We start from the raw sequence: 25,021 nt of genomic DNA on the forward strand, positions 1-25,021 counted from the left end.
ATTCATTTTCTCCATCATATAATAATGAATATTTTTATCCTCCCAGCAGGCAGCCACTTCGTGTACACCACAACGTAGCAGCCAGGGGTCTGAAGCGCACCTTCAAGTAGAACACTTCAGGAATGGAATACTTTGAACACCCACTTGTCGGCTGAGTGGAGATTCCCCCCAGAAATGAAAGAGGAGAGGCGGTTTGTGGGTGGCTGCTGCATGCGTCAGATGCTGAACATTGTGCCCTGGTGTGCGGGCAGCCAGTGGATTGAGAAGTGGAGACCTGTGCTGATGGGTGTCAGTGAGGCGATAGAAAGTGAGGATGCCCAGGTGTGTGCCAGTCATCCAGTGAGGGAGATAGAGTGGCATTAACAGTCATGCAGTGCTGTGGGTGGGCAGCAGGGTCCATATGTAGAAATATCTCTGTTTAACATGTCGTTGGTCACATGTACTCAAGAAGGACACAAAGTTGAGCCATTGGGCACCCACACATCACTGGCCAGAGGGGGCGCGATATTTTACCAACAGTCAGAAAGAGCTTAATCCAACACGTACCCGATCCTGATGTGCCCCATCTCTGAAGAGAATGGCATGTTTGATGGGTCACTCTCTCGAAACGCCTCCCAATATAAGGACACAGTCCCCATCCTCTGCGTGGCCAGGATCACTGCGTAAACAAGTATGGCAGACTCAACCCCACCACCCAGGTGTGACTGCAGCTGGGAGGGACTCCAGACCGCCTCATAATTCATCTTACAATGCAACTTCCAAGAGTTTATCCACTTAAGGGACATTGGCTATGGTGCAGATAGTCCCCAGATCTCATGGACTTAAGAAATGAGTTGTACTTATGTATCTGTAGAGATCTCAGTATGTGGTGCATGTAATCTGATCTGATCAGGGGGCTCGTGGAGTTGCTTTTGGTTGGTACCCACTACATTTGGAATATATATATATATATATATATATATATATATATATATATATATATATATATATATATATATATATATATATATATATATATACTGAAAAAACCATAGGTTTCAAGCCTTATATAGTTAGGAATTAGCATTTAAAAAACCTTGCAAATTCACTTGCAAAACCGTAGGTTTCAGGCCTTATAAGGTTAGGAATTAGCATTTAAAAAGCTTTGCAAATTCACTTAAAAAAACATAGGTTTCAGGCCTTATATAGTTTGGAATTAGCATTTTAAAAACCTTGCAAATTCACTTAAAAAACATAGGTTTCAGGCCCTATATAGTTAGGAATTAGCATTTAAAAGAACCATTGAAATTGCTCCTATATAGTTATAGTTAGTTGTACTAACTATATTTCGCGCACCCGCAATCCACTGGTGATGATGTCACATATTACATCATTCATGACATGGTCAGTGACATCACTGATGACATCACTGATGACATCTCAAATGACATCACTGATGACATCACTGATGACATCTCATTTGACATCACTGATGACATCACTGATGACATCATCCAGTGACTGTGTGTTTCTGTAAAGTTTAAATATGTTTTACATATTGAAGAATGAGTGGATGTATAATTGGATGAAGGATTTAGTAGGTGCGTGACTGACTGTATGAGTGAGTGAATAAATGTGTCTTACTAAATGCATGGGTTAGTGACTAAACTGTCTGAATGTGTGCATCAGTATGTCTGTTGTTGTGTAAGCTGCTGCATGTGTTGATCAGTAGCAATATGAGTGGCTATATGGGTTATTAATTGGTTGCCCAAGTATTTGAATGGGAGACTGTGTGTGTGTGTGGGTGGCTGGGAGGTGTGTGACTCTGTGCATAGATGCGTGAGCAGTTGATTCACTAGGTGTATGAGTTCAAGAGTGCATGTGGAAACAGCTATATGGGCGGTTGACTGTGTGCATGGGTGTGTTGGTGAGTGAATGGATATCTCAGTGCTACATGTCCAAGTAAGTACATATGTAAAACACAGTGCATGTGAGAGTTGGCATATATAAATGACTATACATAAGAGCCAGTGAATGTGCGAGGGGCTGTATGGATCATTGTGTACTTTTATCAGTGACTGTATAAGAGAGTAAGTATGTGTTAGTATATGTTTAAATAAGTAAGGTTTTGTGTGTATAACTGTATAGTTGAGGAAATAGAAGTGTGATTGATTTTTTGCATGACTGATTAGGTGTGTGAGTAACTCCATGGATGAGTGGCAGTGTGTGAGTGTCTGCATAGGTGTATGAGTGCATATGATAGTGTTGTATTGATGAGTGACTGTATGTATGAGTGATTCTATGGGTGAATGAGTGAATATGTGTGTAGACCTAGGAATCAGTGAGTGCGTATGTAGTAACTGGTATTGTTGTGTCAATGGTTTCAAGAATGGTAGTCTGTATTTAACACTGGGTGTATCAAAGGTTATATTAGAGTGTGAGGAGGTGCATCGTATTATCACATGAATGATATCGGGCGCGCGAGTTATAGTGAGTCCAACTAACTATAACGTGGGAATTTCAATGGTTTTGTATGAGTAAAATGTCCAGCTAACTATAACTGGTGTTAAACCTATGGCTTTTTCAGTGAATTTCAAAGGTTTTTTTAAATGCTAATTCCTAACCATAACAAATGTGAAACCTATGTTTTTTTTAGTGAATCTCAATGGTTTTTTAAATGCTAATTCCTAACTATAACGATTGTGAAACCTCTGGTTTTTTTCACTGAATATATATATATATATATATATATATATATATATGTTTACTTTCCACGGCTCTTTCACGGCGGAACCTCCCACAGTCTGGTGGCGCGTTTACGGCTGGCAGAGCCCCGCCAGTCAATCACTTTTCCACAATAATACAAGTTAGACGCGCACTCAGAGGTAAAGTGGTACACAGTGTCGCTTTATTGCTGTAACGCGTTTCGGAAGCAAGGGAGTTGAGGCTTCCGAAACGCGTTACAGCAATAAAGCGACACTGTGTACCACTTTACCTCTGAGTGCGCGTCTAACTTGGATTATTGTGGAAATATATATATATATATATATATATATATACAAACACACACACTTTGTTTAAACTGAATTGGAAAATACTTACTCTAATTTCTGAAATTCTTCTATAAGGCTGGACTTCTGCCCTGGGGACATTCTGGCGAAAATGGCTCCATTGAGCAGCAGCTAGGAATGAACCACCAGGGAAAGAAAATAAGAGGTATTCAAATGGAATTGCAGGCACATATCAACCGCTCTCCTTCACAAGTGACGCCTACCCCCATAGCATAAACCCCTAGATTTACTAAGCGTTGTGCAGCGCTCGAGTACTGCGCGGTTTCGCACTGCGCCCACCCCCTTTGAAATGCTAACTAAATCGATGGAATCTTTTTTACCACTTTGCAACACATCTGCAGCGGAAAAAACTTTACAAAACAAGTTATTTAGCAGAGTTATTTAAAATAACAACCGAAATTTCAAAAAGCACCAACCAGCACCTGGCCGGGTTACATGCATTGCCCCGGTCACCCAGCAATCCTCCATTTTTTACTTTACCCTTTTTTACTGCCATCCGCCATGACCAAACGTTGCAAAATGTCATGTTCAGCTGATGAAAATGCCTTTCTTGCTTTGCTTGTACAATGCAACAGCTCTTATAGGGTGGTCAATCAGTGTAATGTTTGCTCAGACACTAGTCAGCTATGCAATGTGAGCAACTCAGCCGCAGTATGGAAAGGGGCGACCACTCGGTCCCCCCGAACGTATGGTGGGGTGCCCCGATCCCCCCAAGAAACCATTTTGGGCGGGAGGCGTGTCTCGGCTGGTATGCCCGAAGTGGCGTAGCCGGGGCGCGCCTTTTCCCACCCAAGAGGGGTTGTCCTAGACACCTACACCGTTGGACACGCCCCGTGGGCGGTTGGAGGAGGGTCCATGCCCCCCCGAGGAAGAATAAAAGGAGCAACAATCCAAGAAAGCATCCTCTTGTTCCTGTGCTTGGAAGCTGCACCCCCTCGTTGCACGTGTGAGCCCGAGACGGAACAAGGAGCCAATTTTGAGAGCTTGTAATTTTTTGTGTTTCTCTTTCAATGAGTCCGAAGCTTTGGATCCAGGACCTCGAATCGAATATCCGTAGACGATGCCTGGCAAGAAGGTCGGAAAGAAGGTTGGGACCAAACAAATGCTTTGCATGCTGGTAAAGGACATGGCGAACATGAAGAAGCAGATGGCGGCAATGAATGGCACGGGTAGACCGAAGAAAGTCATCGGACCAGCATTGCCGGGAGTAGTCCCTGCCGGGAGAGGTAAAAGGGCCAGGAATAGGGCGGCAGGAGGGGAGGCCCCGGTGCCCGAGTCCCCTCCAGCAAGCCTGGTCGGTCCGGTGGAGGCCCCAGTTTCGATCCCGAACGCGGGACAGCCGATCCCTGTAGTAGTTACACCCGTTAGCGAGGAGGATATGCCCCCCGAACTGGCCTCCCAGTTGGCGACATGGTTGGAAAAGAACAACAAGAGTGGTGGGGCACCAGGAGACACGGCCGAAGAGGCCAGGTTAATAATGAAGCAGTTGCGGCAATCGAGAGATGCTGCGAAGGCACCTTGTCCTCTTGTTTCCCCGCAGGTTCCCTCGGAAAGGCCGGCGGCAAGCATTGGAGCGGCAGCAACAACAGATACAGCTACCGGTTCGGGTAAGCAGCCGTTGCCAATGGCGGGGGTGGGATCGTTACCCTCAAGGAGGGAAAGGGTGGTGCAGCATATTCCGATGGATGTGAAAGAAAGGATCTGGTCTGATAAATATGTGAATATGTTTTCTCTGTTGACCGATCACTATGAGATAGAGCACGTTAAAAATCAGAAGGAGTTGTTACATCCGAGTGTATGGCGTGCAAAAATGGCGGGTTTCAGAGTAGATGAAACGATCGCTAATTGGGCCAGGGCCTTTGGAATGTTCACTGCAATCATGGGGGAACGTAGGCCTGAACTGTTGGGGGAATTAGCCTGTTATCAAACACGTATTATGGAATTTTATGAATCATACGAAGGCAATCAATGGATGAGTTATGATAACAAATTTCGTAAAGCCAAGGAGCACGACTCATCCCTGACGTGGGATTGTTTCGACTCCATTTCATGGCAGAAGCAGGGTATGACGAACTCGGCGAAGTCGTCTTCTTTTGGCGAGAATGGGACAGAGCCTTCCCGCCATTATTCGGCGGCGCCCCTTCGGGCAGGCGCCAACGGGGATCAGCACACAAAGAATAATGGAAACTCAGGTAAAAAAGGGGTCTGTTGGAGCTTTAACAGAGGCAAGTGCACTAGGCCACAAGGGACATGCAAGTTCAGGCATGAGTGTGCAGGGTGCGGGCAGTCTTCACACCCCGAGAGTTTGTGCAGAGCCAAGAATGGTGAGACAGGAGGTAGAGGAGGAGCCAAACAGGTCTAACATCGACCGAGGGGCACCGTTACCTACTCCCGTTGACATCATGGCATTGATCCCTTGGCTGAACGAATACCCTGATCATGTCTCCGCTGGGGTGTTGCAAGATGGTTTCTCGTATGGTTTCCACATCCCGGCGGGGGATTTTCGGGGGGAAGCACAGTGTAAAAATCAACTATCTGTTCAACAAAATACGGCGGTGGTACAGGCAAAAATTGCAAAGGAGGTGACCCGAGGTCGGGTTGCGGGACCGTATGTGAATCCGCCTGTGGTTAACTTTGTTTGTTCACCGTTGGGAGTAGTCCCCAAGAAGGACCCAGGTGAGTTTCGATTAATCCATAATTTATCCGCTCCTAGGGGTCTTTCGGTGAACGATGCGATTGACCCGGGAGTTTGTTCGGTGCGGTACGCATCCTTTGATGAGGCCGTCGCCATGTTGAATCGCCTTGGGCCCGGAGCGCTGATGGCTAAATCAGATATCGAGTCAGCGTTCCGGTTGCTCCCGGTACACCCACAAGATCAGCGTCTCTTAGGTTTTGTGTTTCAAGGGCGCTACTACATGGATAAATGTATGCCGATGGGTTGCTCCATCTCCTGTGCGTATTTTGAGAAGTTCAGTACTTTTTTGCAATGGGCGTTCACCAGAGCCACGGGCTTCACTCAGGTTATGCATTACCTTGATGATTTTCTGTTTCTGGGGGCAGCCGGGGGCACGGAATGTGAACAGGCTTTGAATGAATTTTGTAATCTCATGGAAAAATTTCGGCGTGCCATTGGCACCAGGCAAGACAGTGGGGCCATCTACTTCACTCGAGTTTCTGGGAATTGAGCTCGATTCAGTGGAGGGGTGCTTCCGTTTACCCATGGAGAAGGTAATGAAATTTAAGGCCTCTCTTGGAATATGCCTTGGCGAGAGGAAAGTAACTCTCCATCAGTTGCAACAAGCTGTGGGTCAGCTTAACTTTGCCCTTAGAGTAATACCGATGGCTCGCCCCTTTTCCCGCTCTATCGCACAAGCCATGGTGGGCCTCAAGGAAGGGCACCACCGCACAAGACTGTCAGCAGAGGTTCGCCAGGATATGCGCATATGGCTGGCATTTCTGGCGGATTTCAATGGTCGTGTCGTGTGGAACAAACCATCAGCTTCCTCTGAGGAGCTGGGGTTGTGGACGACTCGGCAGGAAGTGTGGGCTTTGGCGCCATCTTTGGTAATCGATGGTCGGCGCAAACATGGCCAGCGTGGTGGCACGATAGTGGGCTCACAGGTAACATTGGGTTTCTTGAGCTGTTCCCCATTCTGGTAGCCTTGAAAACATGGCCAGAGGGGTTTCGTGATCACGCTGTAGTGTTCTGGTCTGATAATATGACTGTTGTGGAATGTATCAATAATCAGGCAGCACGCTGCAAGTGGATTTTGAGATTACTGAAGGAAATTGTCCTGCTATGTATGAGATTAAACGTCCACTTTAGGGCAAGACACGTGCCGGGGGTACTGAACCAGGCAGCTGATGCACTCTCTCGTACCCATATGCAGGCCTTCCGGGGTTTTCTGCCCTCAGCAGACTTGGTGGCGGCACCATTTCCCGAAGCTCTCTGGTCTCTCGGTGCCCCGGATTACAAAACCTCGTGGGAGAGAGTCTAGCACCCAGGACAAGGAAGGCATATGAAGGAGCGTTCCGTTCCTATTGGTCATTTTTGGGTCCAGCTAGGGGGGAGCATTGGGGGCAGGAGGAGTATGTCCTGAAATTTCTGGTAGCACTACATCAGGCAGGCCGATCATTGGCAACAGCCAATAGGCACAGGGCTGCCATTGCCTTTATGGCGCAGGCGCATGGCATCCAGGACCCCACATCGTCCTTTCTCGTAAAGAAGGCACTGCATGGGTGGCAACGCCTTGAGGGCCGTAGGGAGGATGAGAGGCACCCGATAGATCTAGAGAGGTTGTCCATGTTAATGTCCGTACTCCCTGCGACTTGTTCATCTCAAGCGGAGACAGTGCTGTTCCGGGCCGCTTTTGCATTAGCATTCCATGGGGCTATGCGGGTAAGCGAGCTGGTAGCGAGGAATAAGCAGGATACGGGGGGAGGTCTGTGTCGAGAACACATTCAGATAAGGGGGGACACAATGGTGGTCACAATAGCCAAGTCCAAGACCGATCAGGGAGCCATCGGGGACAGTGTGGTAATCCAGCGGATCCCGGGGTCTCCCATGTGCCCGGTAAAATGCGTGGAGGAGTATTTAGCGCAGAGGGCGGCATCATGGGGGGGGAGCTTGCTGAGACACACCGACGCCACCCCACTGACTAGATTTCAGTTTCAGCGGGTGTTAACAATGGCAATCGGGGCAGCGGGCTTGGACCCGAGCGATTTTGGGACCCATTCCTTCCGGATAGGGGCTGCTACAGAGGCTACAGCCAGGGGTCTGAGTGTGGAGAAGGTGAAAGAGTTGGGGCGTTGGTCTTCTAATTGTTACAAAAGGTATGTGCGGTTGCACATGTTGTGAAGCTAATGTCATGCACTCACGCTTCTTGTCTTCTGTTTGGTTTACAGTTTCGCGAGCAGGCTTTGCGGGGCGGACTGTGCAGTTGACCCGACACCTGGGGACCAGCGGTCAAAGATCACCGGCTGAGGGAAGAGTGGTGTGGGTCGTTGGCCACTCATACGTGAGGCGCGCCGCGGACATATTCAAAGCAGGTGACATGATTCACGTGGCTGGGGAATACGGGTACAGGGTGACCTTCCACAGAAGGGGCGGGCTCTGTATTGACCAGTTTCGAGGTTTTATGGAGGGACTGTTAGGGCGGACAAGGTCACCGCCGTCTGTAATCATAGTGCATCTTGGGGGCAATGATTTGGTGACCATTGGTCGACGAGTACTTCTCGAGTTAATCTTATCCTCAGTAAGTTGGTTGGCGAGAAGGGTTCCGGGGTGCACGATTGCATGGTCACACATGATTCCTCGGAAGGTGTGGCGGGGGGCCCTTTCTGTGTCAGCCTTGAATCAATCGGTAAAAAAGGTTAATAACAAATTGGGTAGGTTGTTTCGTACAGGAAATTTGCATTGTGTTCCGCATGGATGTATCCGGGGGGACCATATGTATCTGGAAGACGGGGTCCATTTGTCCCGGGAGGGAAATGTCTTACTCATAGGTGACTTCATAGCTTGGTTAATAAGTTTGTGAAGCTATGACCTTTAGTAGGAGTTTTGTGGGGGGTCCGGATAGCCGGTCAACTATCCGGCCTGTGGCAGTAAGGTCATGATCGGTGAGCAGTAATTGGAAGATCCCTAGAGGTGGGGCGCCACCCATTATGGATGGGAGCGCCCGGGGGGAGGCGGCCATTGGCCCCTCACACGGGGAGGTGGTACCCTCTAAGGATGGGGCCGCCGAAAGGGAAGGCGGTCAAGGCCCCTCCCTGGGGAGGAGGGGCTACGGGCCCCTCCTGGGAATTTCCCGGGGCCAGGACATCCGCGACGGCGGATGTGGTAAGCAGTGTGGGGTGGGAGGGGGGTCTACGCTACCTTCTAGACACCTCACACGAGTCCTCGGACGACCACCAAGATGGCGTCGAGTAAATATGGGGCCCCCGTTAAGACAAGGGAAATTGGAAGTTGGCACAGAGGTACAGTCCTCTGTGCGCCCGCCCCTCACAAGTAAGGGGGGGAGTTCTGGTATTAGGGATCTGACACCGGTTACGACCTTGCCGTTGGCCCGTAATGTTAGGATGTACAATTTGAATTTTGAGAAATGCATTTACAGGATGTTTTAGAAATCGGCTAGGAGAACCTTTGTATTAGAGATATGGTAAGGTTAGCCAATAAACATCGTAATGTGTAAATGAAATTGTACATGATATGAAACTGTTATTTTAATGTTTTTAATTTTGTTTCATATTTTTAATAAATACGGCCGGGAGGGTAACTCCCTCCCGCCTTCCAAAAGCTCAAGAACTGTTTCCGTCTTCCCATTCTTGGGGATTGTGTTGGGAGGGGGTGACGGGTATCCCGGCCATATTAGTTCAACCGTTCAAACATAATACGCCCTGTAAAGTTTCAGGACCCAAAAGACCAGGGGCAGGCTTTATAATGAGATGGAGCGATGTCACTCTAGAAGGTGCTGACCTCTGCATAAACATTTATCAACCAGAAATAAACCGACTATATCGAGTGGAAATTTCACTGGGTGAAGATATTTACAAGTCCCTATCACCACTGGATCGTCACTTTTTGAGAAACGCTCCAGTGGCATAGCGGCATTTACCATATTTACAAGGTGGCGCTAAGACACTTAGGGCATCATTAGGATGCCTGCCAACCTGTCTTTAAAAGGGACCGCCCGCAATAATTGTGGCGGTCCAGTGGGGGTGTTTAGGATGCGCCCCCCCCCAGGTTCTGAGCTGGGATGGGGCAGTGAGATAAATAACGGTGATGGATCAAGCCCTGATCTTTGGACTGGGTAAGAGTGGTCTGCTTAATTCAGACACTCTGTTCATCACCACCCCCTTTTCTGAATCGTTTTTGGCCACTATAGGTGTGGCAGGGCATACTCAGACATGAGTCCCTTTCTCACTGCTCCATCAGGATTCAAGCAAGCCGGGCTGAAGACGGCTGAAATGCCAGAAACCGGTCCCCGGTAGCTTGTCTCCTTTCTGGTGAAGAATTGGATTGGTAGTTTAGTCTGCCCTGTTCCCATGATGCACTGGGCCAGGGACAGACTGATTTGCATATAGCCAGGTTCTGAGCTGGGATGGGGCAGTGAGATAAATAAGGGTGATGGATCAAGCCCTGATCTTTGGACTGGGTAAGAGTGGTCTGTTTAACTCAGACACTCTGTTCATCACCACCCCCTTTTTGTAAATCGTTTTTGGCCACTATAGGTGTGGCAGGGTATACTCAGACATGAGTCCCTTTCTCACTGCTCCATCAGGATTCAAGCAAGCCGGGCCTAAGAAGGCTGAAATGCCAGAAACCGGTCCCCGGTAGCTTGTCTCCTTTCTGGTGAAGAATTGGCTTGGTAGTTTAGTCTGCCCTGTTCCCATGATGCACTGGGCCAGGGACAGACTGATTTGCATATAGCCAGGTTCTGAGCTGGGATGGGGCAGTGAGATAAATAAGGGTGATGGATCAAGCCCTGATCTTTGGACTGGGTAAGAGTGGTCTGTTTAACTCAGACACTCTGTTCATCACCACCCCCTTTTTGTAAATCGTTTTTGGCCACTATAGGTGTGGCAGGGTATACTCAGACATGAGTCCCTTTCTCACTGCTCCATCAGGATTCAAGCAAGCCGGGCCGAAGAAGGCTGAAATGCCAGAAACCGGTCCCCGGTAGCTTGTCTCCTTTCTGGTGAAGAATTGGCTTGGTAGTTTAGTCTGCCCTGTTCCCATGATGCACTGGGCCAGGGAGAGACTGATTTGCATATAGCCAGGTTCTGAGCTGGGATGGGGCAGTGAGATAAATAAGGGTGATGGATCAAGCCCTGATCTTTGGACTGGGTAAGAGTGGTCTGTTTAACTCAGACACTCTGTTCATCACCACCCCCTTTTTGTAAATCGTTTTTGGCCACTATAGGTGTGGCAGGGTATACTCAGACATGAGTCCCTTTCTCACTGCTCCATCAGGATTCAAGCAAGCCGGGCCGAAGAAGGCTGAAATGCCAGAAACCGGTCCCCGGTAGCTTGTCTCCTTTCTGGTGAAGAATTGGCTTGGTAGTTTAGTCTGCCCTGTTCCCATGATGCACTGGGCCAGGGACAGACTGATTTGCATATAGCCAGGTTCTGAGCTGGGATGGGGCAGTGAGATAAATAAGGGTGATGGATCAAGCCCTGATCTTTGGACTGGGTAAGAGTGGTCTGTTTAACTCAGACACTCTGTTCATCACCACCCCCTTTTTGTAAATCGTTTTTGGCCACTATAGGTGTGGCAGGGTATACTCAGACATGAGTCCCTTTCTCACTGCTCCATCAGGATTCAAGCAAGCCGGGCCGAAGAAGGCTGAAATGCCAGAAACCGGTCCCCGGTAGCTTGTCTCCTTTCTGGTGAAGAATTGGCTTGGTAGTTTAGTCTGCCCTGTTCCCATGATGCACTGGGCCAGGGAGAGACTGATTTGCATATAGCCAGGTTCTGAGCTGGGATGGGGCAGTGAGATAAATAAGGGTGATGGATCAAGCCCTGATCTTTGGACTGGGTAAGAGTGGTCTGTTTAACTCAGACACTCTGTTCATCACCACCCCCTTTTTGTAAATCGTTTTTGGCCACTATAGGTGTGGCAGGGTATACTCAGACATGAGTCCCTTTCTCACTGCTCCATCAGGATTCAAGCAAGCCGGGCCGAAGAAGGCTGAAATGCCAGAAACCGGTCCCCGGTAGCTTGTCTCCTTTCTGGTGAAGAATTGGCTTGGTAGTTTAGTCTGCCCTGTTCCCATGATGCACTGGGCCAGGGACAGACTGATTTGCATATAGCCAGGTTCTGAGCTGGGATGGGGCAGTGAGATAAATAAGGGTGATGGATCAAGCCCTGATCTTTGGACTGGGTAAGAGTGGTCTGTTTAACTCAGACACTCTGTTCATCACCACCCCCTTTTTGTAAATCGTTGTGGCCACTATAGGTGTGGCAGGGTATACTCAGACATGAGTCCCTTTCTCACTGCTCCATCAGGATTCAAGCAAGCCGGGCCGAAGAAGGCTGAAATGCCAGAAACCGGTCCCCGGTAGCTTGTCTCCTTTCTGGTGAAGAATTGGCTTGGTAGTTTAGTCTGCCCTGTTCCCATGATGCACTGGGCCAGGGACAGACTGATTTGCATATAGCCAGGTTCTGAGCTGGGATGGGGCAGTGAGATAAATAAGGGTGATGGATCAAGCCCTGATCTTTGGACTGGGTAAGAGTGGTCTGTTTAACTCAGACACTCTGTTCATCACCACCCCCTTTTTGTAAATCGTTTTTGGCCACTATAGGTGTGGCAGGGTATACTCAGACATGAGTCCCTTTCTCACTGCTCCATCAGGATTCAAGCAAGCCGGGCCGAAGAAGGCTGAAATGCCAGAAACCGGTCCCCGGTAGCTTGTCTCCTTTCTGGTGAAGAATTGGCTTGGTAGTTTAGTCTGCCCTGTTCCCATGATGCACTGGGCCAGGGACAGACTGATTTGCATATAGCCAGGTTCTGAGCTGGGATGGGGCAGTGAGATAAATAAGGGTGATGGATCAAGCCCTGATCTTTGGACTGGGTAAGAGTGGTCTGTTTAACTCAGACATTCTGTTCATCACCACCCCCTTTTTGTAAATCGTTTTTGGCCACTATAGGTGTGGCAGGGTATACTCAGACATGAGTCCCTTTCTCACTGCTCCATCAGGATTCAAGCAAGCCGGGCCGAAGAAGGCTGAAATGCCAGAAACCGGTCCCCGGTAGCTTGTCTCCTTTCTGGTGAAGAATTGGCTTGGTAGTTTAGTCTGCCCTGTTCCCATGATGCACTGGGCCAGGGACAGACTGATTTGCATATAGCCAGGTTCTGAGCTAGGATGGGGCAGTGAGATAAATAAGGGTGATGGATCAAGCCCTGATCTTTGGACTGGGTAAGAGTGGTCTGTTTAACTCAGACACTCTGTTCATCACCACCCCCTTTTTGTAAATCGTTTTTGGCCACTATAGGTGTGGCAGGGTATACTCAGACATGAGTCCCTTTCTCACTGCTCCATCAGGATTCAAGCAAGCCGGGCCGAAGAAGGCTGAAATGCCAGAAACCGGTCCCCGGTAGCTTGTCTCCTTTCTGGTGAAGAATTGGCTTGGTAGTTTAGTCTGCCCTGTTCCCATGATGCACTGGGCCAGGGACAGACTGATTTGCATATAGCCAGGTTCTGAGCTGGGATGGGGCAGTGAGATAAATAAGGGTGATGGATCAAGCCCTGATCTTTGGACTGGGTAAGAGTGGTCTGTTTAACTCAGACACTCTGTTCATCACCACCCCCTTTTTGTAAATCGTTTTTGGCCACTATAGGTGTGGCAGGGTATACTCAGACATGAGTCCCTTTCTCACTGCTCCATCAGGATTCAAGCAAGCCGGGCCGAAGAAGGCTGAAATGCCAGAAACCGGTCCCCGGTAGCTTGTCTCCTTTCTGGTGAAGAATTGGCTTGGTAGTTTAGTCTGCCCTGTTCCCATGATGCACTGGGCCAGGGACAGACTGATTTGCATATAGCCAGGTTCTGAGCTGGGATGGGGCAGTGAGATAAATAAGGGTGATGGATCAAGCCCTGATCTTTGGACTGGGTAAGAGTGGTCTGTTTAACTCAGACACTCTGTTCATCACCACCCCCTTTTTGTAAATCGTTTTTGGCCACTATAGGTGTGGCAGGGTATACTCAGACATGAGTCCCTTTCTCACTGCTCCATCAGGATTCAAGCAAGCCGGGCCGAAGAAGGCTGAAATGCCAGAAACCGGTCCCCGGTAGCTTGTCTCCTTTCTGGTGAAGAATTGGCTTGGTAGTTTAGTCTGCCCTGTTCCCATGATGCACTGGGCCAGGGACAGACTGATTTGCATATAGCCAGGTTCTGAGCTGGGATGGGGCAGTGAGATAAATAAGGGTGATGGATCAAGCCCTGATCTTTGGACTGGGTAAGAGTGGTCTGTTTAACTCAGACACTCTGTTCATCACCACCCCCTTTTTGTAAATCGTTTTTGGCCACTATAGGTGTGGCAGGGTATACTCAGACATGAGTCCCTTTCTCACTGCTCCATCAGGATTCAAGCAAGCCGGGCCGAAGAAGGCTGAAATGCCAGAAACCGGTCCCCGGTAGCTTGTCTCCTTTCTGGTGAAGAATTGGCTTGGTAGTTTAGTCTGCCCTGTTCCCATGATGCACTGGGCCAGGGACAGACTGATTTGCATATAGCCAGGTTCTGAGCTGGGATGGGGCAGTGAGATAAATAAGGGTGATGGATCAAGCCCTGATCTTTGGACTGGGTAAGAGTGGTCTGTTTAACTCAGACACTCTGTTCATCACCACCCCCTTTTTGTAAATCGTTTTTGGCCACTATAGGTGTGGCAGGGTATACTCAGACATGAGTCCCTTTCTCACTGCTCCATCAGGATTCAAGCAAGCCGGGCCGAAGAAGGCTGAAATGCCAGAAACCGGTCCCCGGTAGCTTGTCTCCTTTCTGGTGAAGAATTGGCTTGGTAGTTTAGTCTGCCCTGTTCCCATGATGCACTGGGCCAGGGACAGACTGATTTGCATATAGCGAGGTTCTGAGCTGGGATGGGGCAGTGAGATAAATAAGGGTGATGGATCAAGCCCTGATCTTTGGACTGGGTAAGAGTGGTCTGTTTAACTCAGACACTCTGTTCATCACAACCCCCTTTTTGTAAATCGTTTTTGGCCACTATAGGTGTGGCAGGGTATACTCAGACATGAGTCCCTTTCTCACTGCTCCATCAGGATTCAAGCAAGCCGGGCCGAAGAAGGCTGAAATGCCAGAAACCGGTCCCCGGTAGCTTGTCTCCTTTCTGGTGAAGAATTGGCTTGGTAGTTTAGTCTGCCCTGTTCCCATGATGCACTGGGCCAGGGAGAGACTGATTTGCATATAGCCAGGTTCTGAGCTGGGATGGGGCAGTGAGATAAATAAGGGTGATGGATCAAGCCCTGATCTTTGGACTGGGTAAGAGTGGTCTGTTTAACTCAGACACTCTGTTCATCACCACCCCCTTTTTGTAAATCGTGTTTGGCCACTATAGGTGTGGCAGGGTATACTCAGACATGAGTCCCTTTCTCACTGCTCCATCAGGATTCAAGCAAGCCGGGCCGAAGAAGGCTGAAATGCCAGAAACCGGTCCCCGGTAGCTTGTCTCCTTTCTGGTGAAGAATTGGCTTGGTAGTTTAGTCTGCCCTGTTCCCATGATGCACTGGGCCAGGGACAGACTGATTTGCATATAGCCAGGTTCTGAGCTGGGATGGGGCAGTGAGATAAATAAGGGTGATGGATCAAGCCCTGATCTTTGGACTGGGTAAGAGTGGTCTGTTTAACTCAGACACTCTGTTCATCACCACCCCCTTTTTGTAAATCGTTTTTGGCCACTATAGGTGTGGCAGGGTATACTCAGACATGAGTCCCTTTCTCACTGCTCCATCAGGATTCAAGCAAGCCGGGCCGAAGAAGGCTGAAATGCCAGAAACCGGTCCCCGGTAGCTTGTCTCCTTTCTGGTGAAGAATTGGCTTGGTAGTTTAGTCTGCCCTGTTCCCATGATGCACTGGGCCAGGGACAGACTGATTTGCATATAGCCAGGTTCTGAGCTGGGATGGGGCAGTGAGATAAATAAGGGTGATGGATCAAGCCCTGATCTTTGGACTGGGTAAGAGTGGTCTGTTTAACTCAGACACTCTGTTCATCACCACCCCCTTTTTGTAAATCGTTTTTGGCCACTATAGGTGTGGCAGGGTATACTCAGACATGAGTCCCTTTCTCACTGCTCCATCAGGATTCAAGCAAGCCGGGCCGAAGAAGGCTGAAATGCCAGAAACCGGTCCCCGGTAGCTTGTCTCCTTTCTGGTGAAGAATTGGCTTGGTAGTTTAGTCTGCCCTGTTCCCATGATGCACTGGGCCAGGGACAGACTGATTTGCATATAGCCAGGTTCTGAGCTGGGATGGGGCAGTGAGATAAATAAGGGTGATGGATCAAGCCCTGATCTTTGGACTGGGTAAGAGTGGTCTGTTTAACTCAGACACTCTGTTCATCACCACCCCCTTTTTGTAAATCGTTTTTGGCCACTATAGGTGTGGCAGGGTATACTCAGACATGAGTCCCTTTCTCACTGCTCCATCAGGATTCAAGCAAGCCGGGCCGAAGAAGGCTGAAATGCCAGAAACCGGTCCCCGGTAGCTTGTCTCCTTTCTGGTGAAGAATTGGCTTGGTAGTTTAGTCTGCCCTGTTCCCATGATGCACTGGGCCAGGGAGAGACTGATTTGCATATAGCCAGGTTCTGAGCTGGGATGGGGCAGTGAGATAAATAAGGGTGATGGATCAAGCCCTGATCTTTGGACTGGGTAAGAGTGGTCTGTTTAACTCAGACACTCTGTTCATCACCACCCCCTTTTTGTAAATCGTTTTTGGCCACTATAGGTGTGGCAGGGTATACTCAGACATGAGTCCCTTTCTCACTGCTCCATCAGGATTCAAGCAAGCCGGGCCGAAGAAGGCTGAAATGCCAGAAACTGGTCCCCGGTAGCTTGTCTCCTTTCTGGTGAAGAATTGGCTTGGTAGTTTAGTCTGCCCTGTTCCCATGATGCACTGGGCCAGGGACAGACTGATTTGCATATAGCCAGGTTCTGAGCTAGGATGGGGCAGTGAGATAAATAAGGGTGATGGATCAAGCCCTGATCTTTGGACTGGGTAAGAGTGGTCTGTTTAACTCAGACACTCTGTTCATCACCACCCCCTTTTTGTAAATCGTTTTTGGCCACTATAGGTGTGGCAGGGTATACTCAGACATGAGTCCCTTTCTCACTGCTCCATCAGGATTCAAGCAAGCCGGGCCGAAGAAGGCTGAAATGCCAGAAACCGGTCCCCGGTAGCTTGTCTCCTTTCTGGTGTAGAATTGGCTTGGTAGTTTAGTCTGCCCTGTTCCCATGATGCACTGGGCCAGGGACAGACTGATTTGCATATAGCCAGGTTCTGAGCTGGGATGGGGCAGTGAGATAAATAAGGGTGATGGATCAAGCCCTGATCTTTGGACTGGGTAAGAGTGGTCTGTTTAACTCAGACACTCTGTTCATCACCACCCCCTTTTTGTAAATCGTTTTTGGCCACTATAGGTGTGGCAGGGTATACTCAGACATGAGTCCCTTTCTCACTGCTCCATCAGGATTCAAGCAAGCCGGGCCGAAGAAGGCTGAAATGCCAGAAACCGGTCCCCGGTAGCTTGTCTCCCTTCTGGTGAAGAATTGGCTTGGTAGTTTAGTCTGCCCTGTTCCCATGATGCACTGGGCCAGGGACAGACTGATTTGCATATAGCCAGGTTCTGAGCTGGGATGGGGCAGTGAGATAAATAAGGGTGATGGATCAAGCCCTGATCTTTGGACTGGGTAAGAGTGGTCTGTTTAACTCAGACACTCTGTTCATCACCACCCCCTTTTTGTAAAAAAAAAAAAAAAAAAAAAAAAAACCCACACTGGCGGGCACATTCTGCATTGTCAACATTGCAGCGGACGGTGCATTCAGCACCCGCTGCAATGGTAAAAATGCATGTTGAGCATTTGCATGCACAAAGTGGCGGTCACCGCGCGGTTTGATTTCCTGTGTAGCTGGATAATGGAAAAATCTCAAGAATGCTGTTACAGAGTTGCCATTTGTGTTTCCGGTAAACAAATTACCAGGTTCGCTATTTTTGAAGCCGAGTTTCTAAACAGCCAAATAAGAGCCACCTAAGACCTTATGAAATACAGAGTATTGTACAATTCAAGTTGTCCTAGCACCAAAGATTCTGGAGCAGAGTCTTTCGTGTTTGAAATTGCATGCTCTCTGTCTGTGCTTGTATGGAAGAATGATTCACTTAAAATCTCTCCAAATATGTGTACACCAGCCCCCAGAGTTATAAAAAACAGAGGATAAAAAATACATGCAAATATATATTTCAATTCAGACTTACCTTTGGAAGCAAATTGCTAAAGTGTTGCAGAATGACTTGATAGGATTTCCCAGTCATGGCAAAACTGAATGTACTCTGTTCACCCAAGCTGAGGCCCCCGTTCATGTCGATACAAGGGTCCTGCAAACCAACCTGAGATACAAAGTGTTATTTCACAAACGCGTCACTTTTTAAGGCTTTTCTGGACAGCTCTTTATGCCAATGTGTGCAGGGCCTGAGAGGGATTTGTGAGTGTGAAATATTGCAGCAATGACTACAAATGAATAATGTATTCAAGAAATATCAATGACTCTGGTGGCGGTTCATCCTAAGGGAGCACACTTTGTAAATGCCCCATCACTCTGAACTGAAAGACAGCATTTCTCCAAGCCACCCCACCATAGAAGACCCACAGTTTCTGTCACAAGAATATTAATGTAGGTCTCCATGGCATCACTCTGAAAGTTACCTTGTATTGATTCTCAGTAAGTGATAAATGTGGGATAAAGAGTTGAGATTTGATCGCGGTGACCTGGAGAGCAGCATCAATGATCTCAATACGGTGCTGATCAGAAGCAAACACTTTCCCCCTCCTGCATTTAGTTTAAAAAAAGAGCAAATCACCACTCACTCCATGATGTGAAGATGTCAGGAGGCTTGGGATGTTGGGAGCCCGGAAGTCGGATCTCAAGGTCTGCTCTGGAGCAGAAGAATCCAACATAGAACTGAACATATCCTTCTAAGCTACTGACAGCGGGAGACCCTTTTTTCTAAATTTCCCGAGTTATTCAAGAAGGCCCCAGATGATCTAATGAGTGAAATCAGGATCTCCACTGGCGCACTGCCTGGAAGAGGTTTATTTTCCCTATATTCAGAAACTTGTGAGTGCAAATCCGGCAAGAAGAGACATTCATCATTTACTCATCCATTACTATCAACATCACTCAGGAGTGGTTCACATAAACAGAGGGGTGATGCCGCTCAAGGACAGGTTTTAAAGATCATCGGCCCCATTTCAATGTTGCACGTTGGTGCACTCTGCAACCAGCTGCAATCACATTGTTATTTCAGTGAGATGAAAGCGGGCTTTCGTCGAGCACAGAGACTGTGATGGTCTCTTTGACCTGAAGCTGGGTCAAGACGTCCTCACCACCGTGGTCCTGATGGACCTGAAGCTGCTCCAGGGATGCCTCACCACCTTCATTCTTCTGGACCTGAAGCTGATTTAAGGTTATCTCATCACCTTCGTCCAACTAGACCTGTTGCCGCCTCTGATACAACCAGTCATGCCATCCTCTTTGACCACAAGGAGGTAGTGGGCACTGGGGGGCATTAGATCAATGCTAGGCCAATCCTGAAACAGATCACAGGCAGTTATGATAACTCCTTGTACATCTCAGAGACCGGGGTGCGGTATGAGGCTCCCCAAGGCTCTTCTCCTTCACCTCCCCTTCTTATTATATACATGGAGCTGCCGGCCCAAGCCCTAGCTGGGATGAGAGTCAGAGCGTACAAGTACACGGAAGATACCCAGATCCTGCCCCAGTTGGACATCACAGAAACTTCTCTTTCCCATTCCACTTTACAACAGAACGCACCTTCCACTTGGACCTGAATGGGTGGCACTAAGATTACGTGTAATGCTGAGAAGACAGAGGTCCTCGTAGAAGGAGGCGGCTCCAACCTCTTTTTGGATTCTAATTGGCCATCCAGATATGGGCACCATCCCTTTCACTAAAAGTCTGAGTATAAAGAGTGACCCCCAGCTCACACTGTTGAAAAATGTCCTCTTGCAATCTCAGCTAGATGAGGAATTTAGCGAATTCCTTCATTTTGCAGATTATTAGAAAGGATGAAGAGATTACTGAACTTATTTGTGGCTTTATAGATATTTTGGCTTTGATTGTCACTCTAAGACTTTTTACTGCTATTTGCGGAATGGGTGGAACTCCCGGCTCAAGAGGCCAAAGTGAGCCAGCCGAGTATTGAAGCTTGCTTTTGGTATTGATCCCATTAGTTTTTTCTGCGTTCAGTTTCAAGTGATTGCTGTTCATCCAGTCGCGTAGTTGATTGGAAGTGTGTCTTGGGTTCTGGGGTTTTATCTTTTATCTAGCCTGAGGAGTAATTGCATATCATCTGCATAGTTGTAAGTGATGCAATGCATTTGTTTTGGAGCATGGACCAGTGGGAGAATGTAGATATTGAAGAGGTCGAAGACAGGGAAGATCCCCGGGGGACTTCCGATCTAACTGGACTGGGAAGAAGCTAAAGAAGCTAGGTGGACCGACTGAGAACGGTCTTTCAGGAAGGAGTGAATCCAGGTCAGCGCTGGGCCGCTATGTCACATTGTGGGGAATATTTAAACAGACTCAGGACTGAGATCTGTGCTTCCACCTTCTGCTGCTGCAGGCGGACACTAGCCTCTTCCTTTCCTCCTATCCTGTGTGAAGGACTCTTGACTGCTCTCCTGGAAGGAAGCAGGTTTTGTTTCTCTGATAATCCCTTCAGGCTTCACTGAAGCCAATATCTTTTGGGGCAGATTTACAAGCCACTTGCGCCTCTTTGCGCCATCATTGCCTCACTTTTTTTGACGCAACGGTAGCGCAAACAATGCAGTCAATTTAGGAAGATCCATCACATTGTAGAGCCCAGCGTCACATTATACCTGCATCAGGTATAATGTATGCAGGCTAGGCATTCCCACGCAAAAGCCATCTAGAGCTGACGCGGTGAAATTTACAGCATTTCACTCCGTCACTCTACGCCTTCACTGCGTCAAAATCCCCACGCCTGCTCAGACCAGGCGTAAGGAATGACGTAGAGCATTTTGAATGGGACTCAACCATCTGTTATAGCGCATTGCTAGAGTTGCGTCACTTTCATAATTAAATCCTGCAATGCGTCACTTTTGTGTCAACAGATGCGTCATTATTTCTGACACATTTATTAACCTTTTGCATGCTCGTGACGGCTGGGAGCCGTCACGCGTCATGGTGGGCGTGTGCGCAGGACGGCCCCCGGCCGTTCAAATCCCCGCCCACTAATGGAAACGCCCGCACAGCGTGGAAAATCCGCTCGTACGGAAGGGGTTAATCCTTGGGCCATGGAGCACTGTATTGTAAATACAGTGCATCCATGGTGGCGCAGTGACATACGGCACTGATGCATCTATGCAGATGTGTCAGTTCCATGTAAATCTGCACCTTTGTCATTATTTTCCACAATTTAACCCCTTGCATGCTTGTAACGGAACCATTCCGTCATGAGCCACGGTGGTGCTTTGCTGGTGACGGAATGCTTCCGTCACCGCCCGGCCGCCGCGCCTGCACGGCGCTGACTTCGCGCCTGTGCTGAGCATTCTATTAGGCGGGCGGGGCCATGACGGAACTATTCCTTCACAAGCACAGTGCCACCGTGGCTCGTGACGGAGTGGTTCCATCATGAGCATGGCGGCGCCGCGCGGCCCCCCCCCCCTCTTCCCTAGCGCCACGGCGGAATTACCGCCGCGGCCAAGGGGTTAAAGAGACTGGAATTCATAAATGTTTCTACCAAAGTTGATTCTATGGTGTTGAATGAAGGGTCAGAATTGCCATCCATTGCCCAAAAACAGAACTTTCTAAGAATTAATCCATTGACTTGAAAGACAACGAGCCCGATTTTGCAAAGGTCAAGTGAGACGAAAGTCAAATTTTACGACTTTCGGTATTTCACCAAGAGCATTTACGAGAAGTAAATAGTATTTGTAAATAACTAAAATCATAAAGTTAGACTTTTGTTTTACTTTACCTTTATGAATCGGGTCCTATATTCGATCCTAAATGTTTGAAGGAAAAGAATAGAGCCGAGTGCGAAGCAACAGTTCTGTGATTATTGTTGACATAAAAGGAGCTACTCTCTAGGTGGGACTCATTCCCCTTTCCCTTGGGGGTCTCTGCGCTCTAGCATAGTTATTGGGGGTTGAGATTCAGGGGGCTATGTAGGGAAATTTTCCAGCAGTTCATGACCACCCTACGGTGGAATCCAGGTACAAAAGTATATTTGGTTGTGACACTTACACCTGATGCTAAAAGCACATTACAGGGGAGCGTCCACCTTAATCAAAAAGTACAATACACAAAAAAACATATGGGGTCAATGAAATAAATCTTACGTCATGCGCATCTCCGTTCGAATGATGGTCCGTCATCGATTTCCATGTAACTGAGGCCGGGCGGGATCTACCCGGTGCCTCCGCTTCCACCACAACCACCTTCCCGGAGACCAGGCCAGATTTCTTGGCAACAGTAACTGCTGTCTGAAGGTTGTCCCCTAGAGAAGAGGGATTGTGGTCAGAGAGTTAACTAGTTTCTTCTCATTACATGATCTCTGGAGTCATTCAGTGCAGCAATGTCCTGGACTCTAAAAGAGGATTAATCCCAGGCACCCATACACCCAAGAGAACAAGCAGGCTTTACTGGCAGACCTAAGAATGCTTCTGAGCCACCAAAGGAAGGGGGATGGACATCAGGCAATGTTTCATTGAAAGTGGAAGCATGCTGGCAGCCTCATCTGAGCACACACTGTCAGCTCTCAATTCAATAAGAACTTTATTGCGGCCATGTATAGCCATAAAAGCACAATAAATTTACATCATTTATAAATCCAAGCTGGGTTAAAATTACTAGATCACAACGTACATTGGCGTCTAGGCATACAATGAAAAATAGTACATTTCGTTAAGAATGTAAAATCGTCTTCATGGGAATTTCATGATTTTAAAACATACCATAAAAATATAAATTAGATATAAAAATGTATATAATTCTAAAAAGAATCCCATGGACGACATCCGAACCCAAAGGGCATGCTACTAAATCTCAGTCTAAATAACCTTGGTCCACCTCAGACTAAAATTAGAGATTAGGGATTCCTGAATTGATCATGATACCATAAATTGGAAGAAAGAGTGTTATAAATTACTTGTGATCTACTCCACTTTTAACAGGTTCCTTCGTGTTAACCACATTGCAAACACAAATTTTGATATTGCAACCACATGAACCGGGTCGGTATCTGTTTTTATGATCCTAAATAAATCAAGACAGTTCCTAATACCCAGGTTCCTGCAAAGTTGGATAATCCACTTCTGCCTAGCTTGTTTATATGCCCCGCAGAAGAACATTACATGGACCATAGTTTCTTCCTCCGCGTGGCAGCCAGGACGAAGACAACTAGATACTCCTGTCCACTTATTTATAGTCGCAAATAGCGGTAGGGTTCCGTATCTAAATTGTCAAAACAACTTCTTCACTAATGTCGGTTGAATAGAATCCAACACCCGCTCAAACTCATAGTGGCACTTAAAATCCAGGAACCCATAGGTTAAACTCACGGAATTAATTGACAGCATAATTTTAGTCAGTTTATACTCTTTTAATGCACTAGCCAAAGTTTTCTTAGAAGTGGCGGGGCAGGAGACTTCTGGATTCAACCAACGGTCCTCCCTACCAATTGCCCTGTAGGAGTCCCTTATAAATGAAAGCCAATGTATACTACTGTCAGCTCTCTTTGAAGAGGTGCTAAGTAGAGAAGTCCCCAATGCACCTGTCTCTCTCTCTCAACAAACATTAGATTGTGTCATATTTTACAAACAGGGTTTAGATGTTATCATGTGAGAAACATATCACTTATTCCAAGTTTTTTCTCACAAAATAAGCCTTTTCACTTACCACACCAAAATCCTGATGTCATGGTAAGTACAGGGCATTTTTTGCCATTTCAATTACATCAGATTTGACCTGCCAAAATTAAATGCGGGTGCAAACAGTATTGCACGAGGTAATTGCTGGGTGAAATATGTCCCACGTTATCCATTTGAATTGTCTGGGAGAGTCGTAATCAGACGTGTTATCACTTACCTAACAAGAAACCGCAAGTGAGTAACGAACAATACGCCAGGCATGCACACCTTCCCTATTTTGCTTACAACTAATGAAAACAACATTATTTGATAACTTAACTTTAATTTTTTTACAAAATGTAAAAAAAAGTAACTCCAACTTCAGTCAGGAATGGTTAGTGGAGAGCTCAGCATAAAAACATGACTGCACTAAATCATAATCCCAAAAATGTATTCAATATCCCCAGTTAAGAAACTGAAAATCTATAAAAATTTGCAAGTAGGGGTCATAATAATGGAAATAATCACAAAAATATGTCTACTGACGCAGGAAAAGCAGTCCACTCTTCAAGCAAATGTCAAGCAAGGAACCCAGCTGAGGAGGCCATTGCAGAATCTATTCCAGAAAAAATGGGGGACCAGGGATCCAGATTGCAAAGAGATCTAATGATGAAAGTCATTCCAGAAACCACAGCGACCAAGAAGATAATGAAACAAAAACTGAAAGGTATAGTCACACATTGGCATGGATTAGAGAAAATCTCTATATCTTGCAAAAGGCACTGTCCATCCTGGTCTCATGCTCTGTATGTTCATGATAAGATTAAATAAGATAGGTGTGATCTCCCTTACGCTGTCTAGGTTCTGTAGGAAATCTCTCTAACCTCCTTGAATGAAAGCCTAAAGTCGGCAGGGGTCCCATGAAGCTTTGCTACGTTTTTGTTGAGCCCCCGTTGAAGCCATTGGATTTGTGACAAGAAGCTCTGAGTTGAACAAAGCGGGATTTCACAGTGTCCGAGGTCGCATCACTGCTGGGATAGATTTGCTGCCTCTTTCGGGTCCAAAGTTCTACCTTAGAGTTTGTCACTGTTTGGGTTTTCAGAATCCCCCACTGGAGCACAGCAAGAAGCTGTAGGTAGGCAACTTTTTATGAGGCCAGATACTTTTATCATGAGGACCGGCTGAATCCATGGTCACTGTTGGAAAAATCTCTCAGCAGGACTCACCTGTTTTTTTACTGTGTGACCTCTGCAGGCAAGTCTCAGCACATTGTCCTTATCCTCTGGACGACGGAAAAAGAATTAAGTTCCACTTTTCTCCAACTGCTGCTAAAGATCTTCCTGGTCCCTCC

At 47.5% G+C, this 25,021-nt stretch overlaps 1 protein-coding gene across 1 annotated transcript in view; it reads right to left on the reverse strand.

The window, feature by feature from the left end:
- LOC147684259 (putative cation-transporting ATPase 13A4) overlaps positions 1-25,021 on the reverse strand; it is a 202,679-nt gene that overhangs the window by 39,791 nt on the left and 137,867 nt on the right. The window contains exons 19-21 of the mRNA XM_086944656.1: positions 22,162-22,319; positions 18,033-18,164; positions 3,082-3,161 (exon numbers count right to left, since the gene is read on the reverse strand). Of these exons, the coding sequence (XP_086800782.1) occupies positions 3,082-3,161; positions 18,033-18,164; positions 22,162-22,319 (370 nt within the window). The remainder of the gene's footprint in view (positions 1-3,081; positions 3,162-18,032; positions 18,165-22,161; positions 22,320-25,021) is intronic.

The sequence above is a fragment of the Lissotriton vulgaris genome, chromosome 11, assembly GCF_964263255.1.
Source record: "Lissotriton vulgaris chromosome 11, aLisVul1.2, whole genome shotgun sequence".
In the NCBI taxonomy this organism is placed as follows: domain Eukaryota; kingdom Metazoa; phylum Chordata; class Amphibia; order Caudata; family Salamandridae; genus Lissotriton; species Lissotriton vulgaris.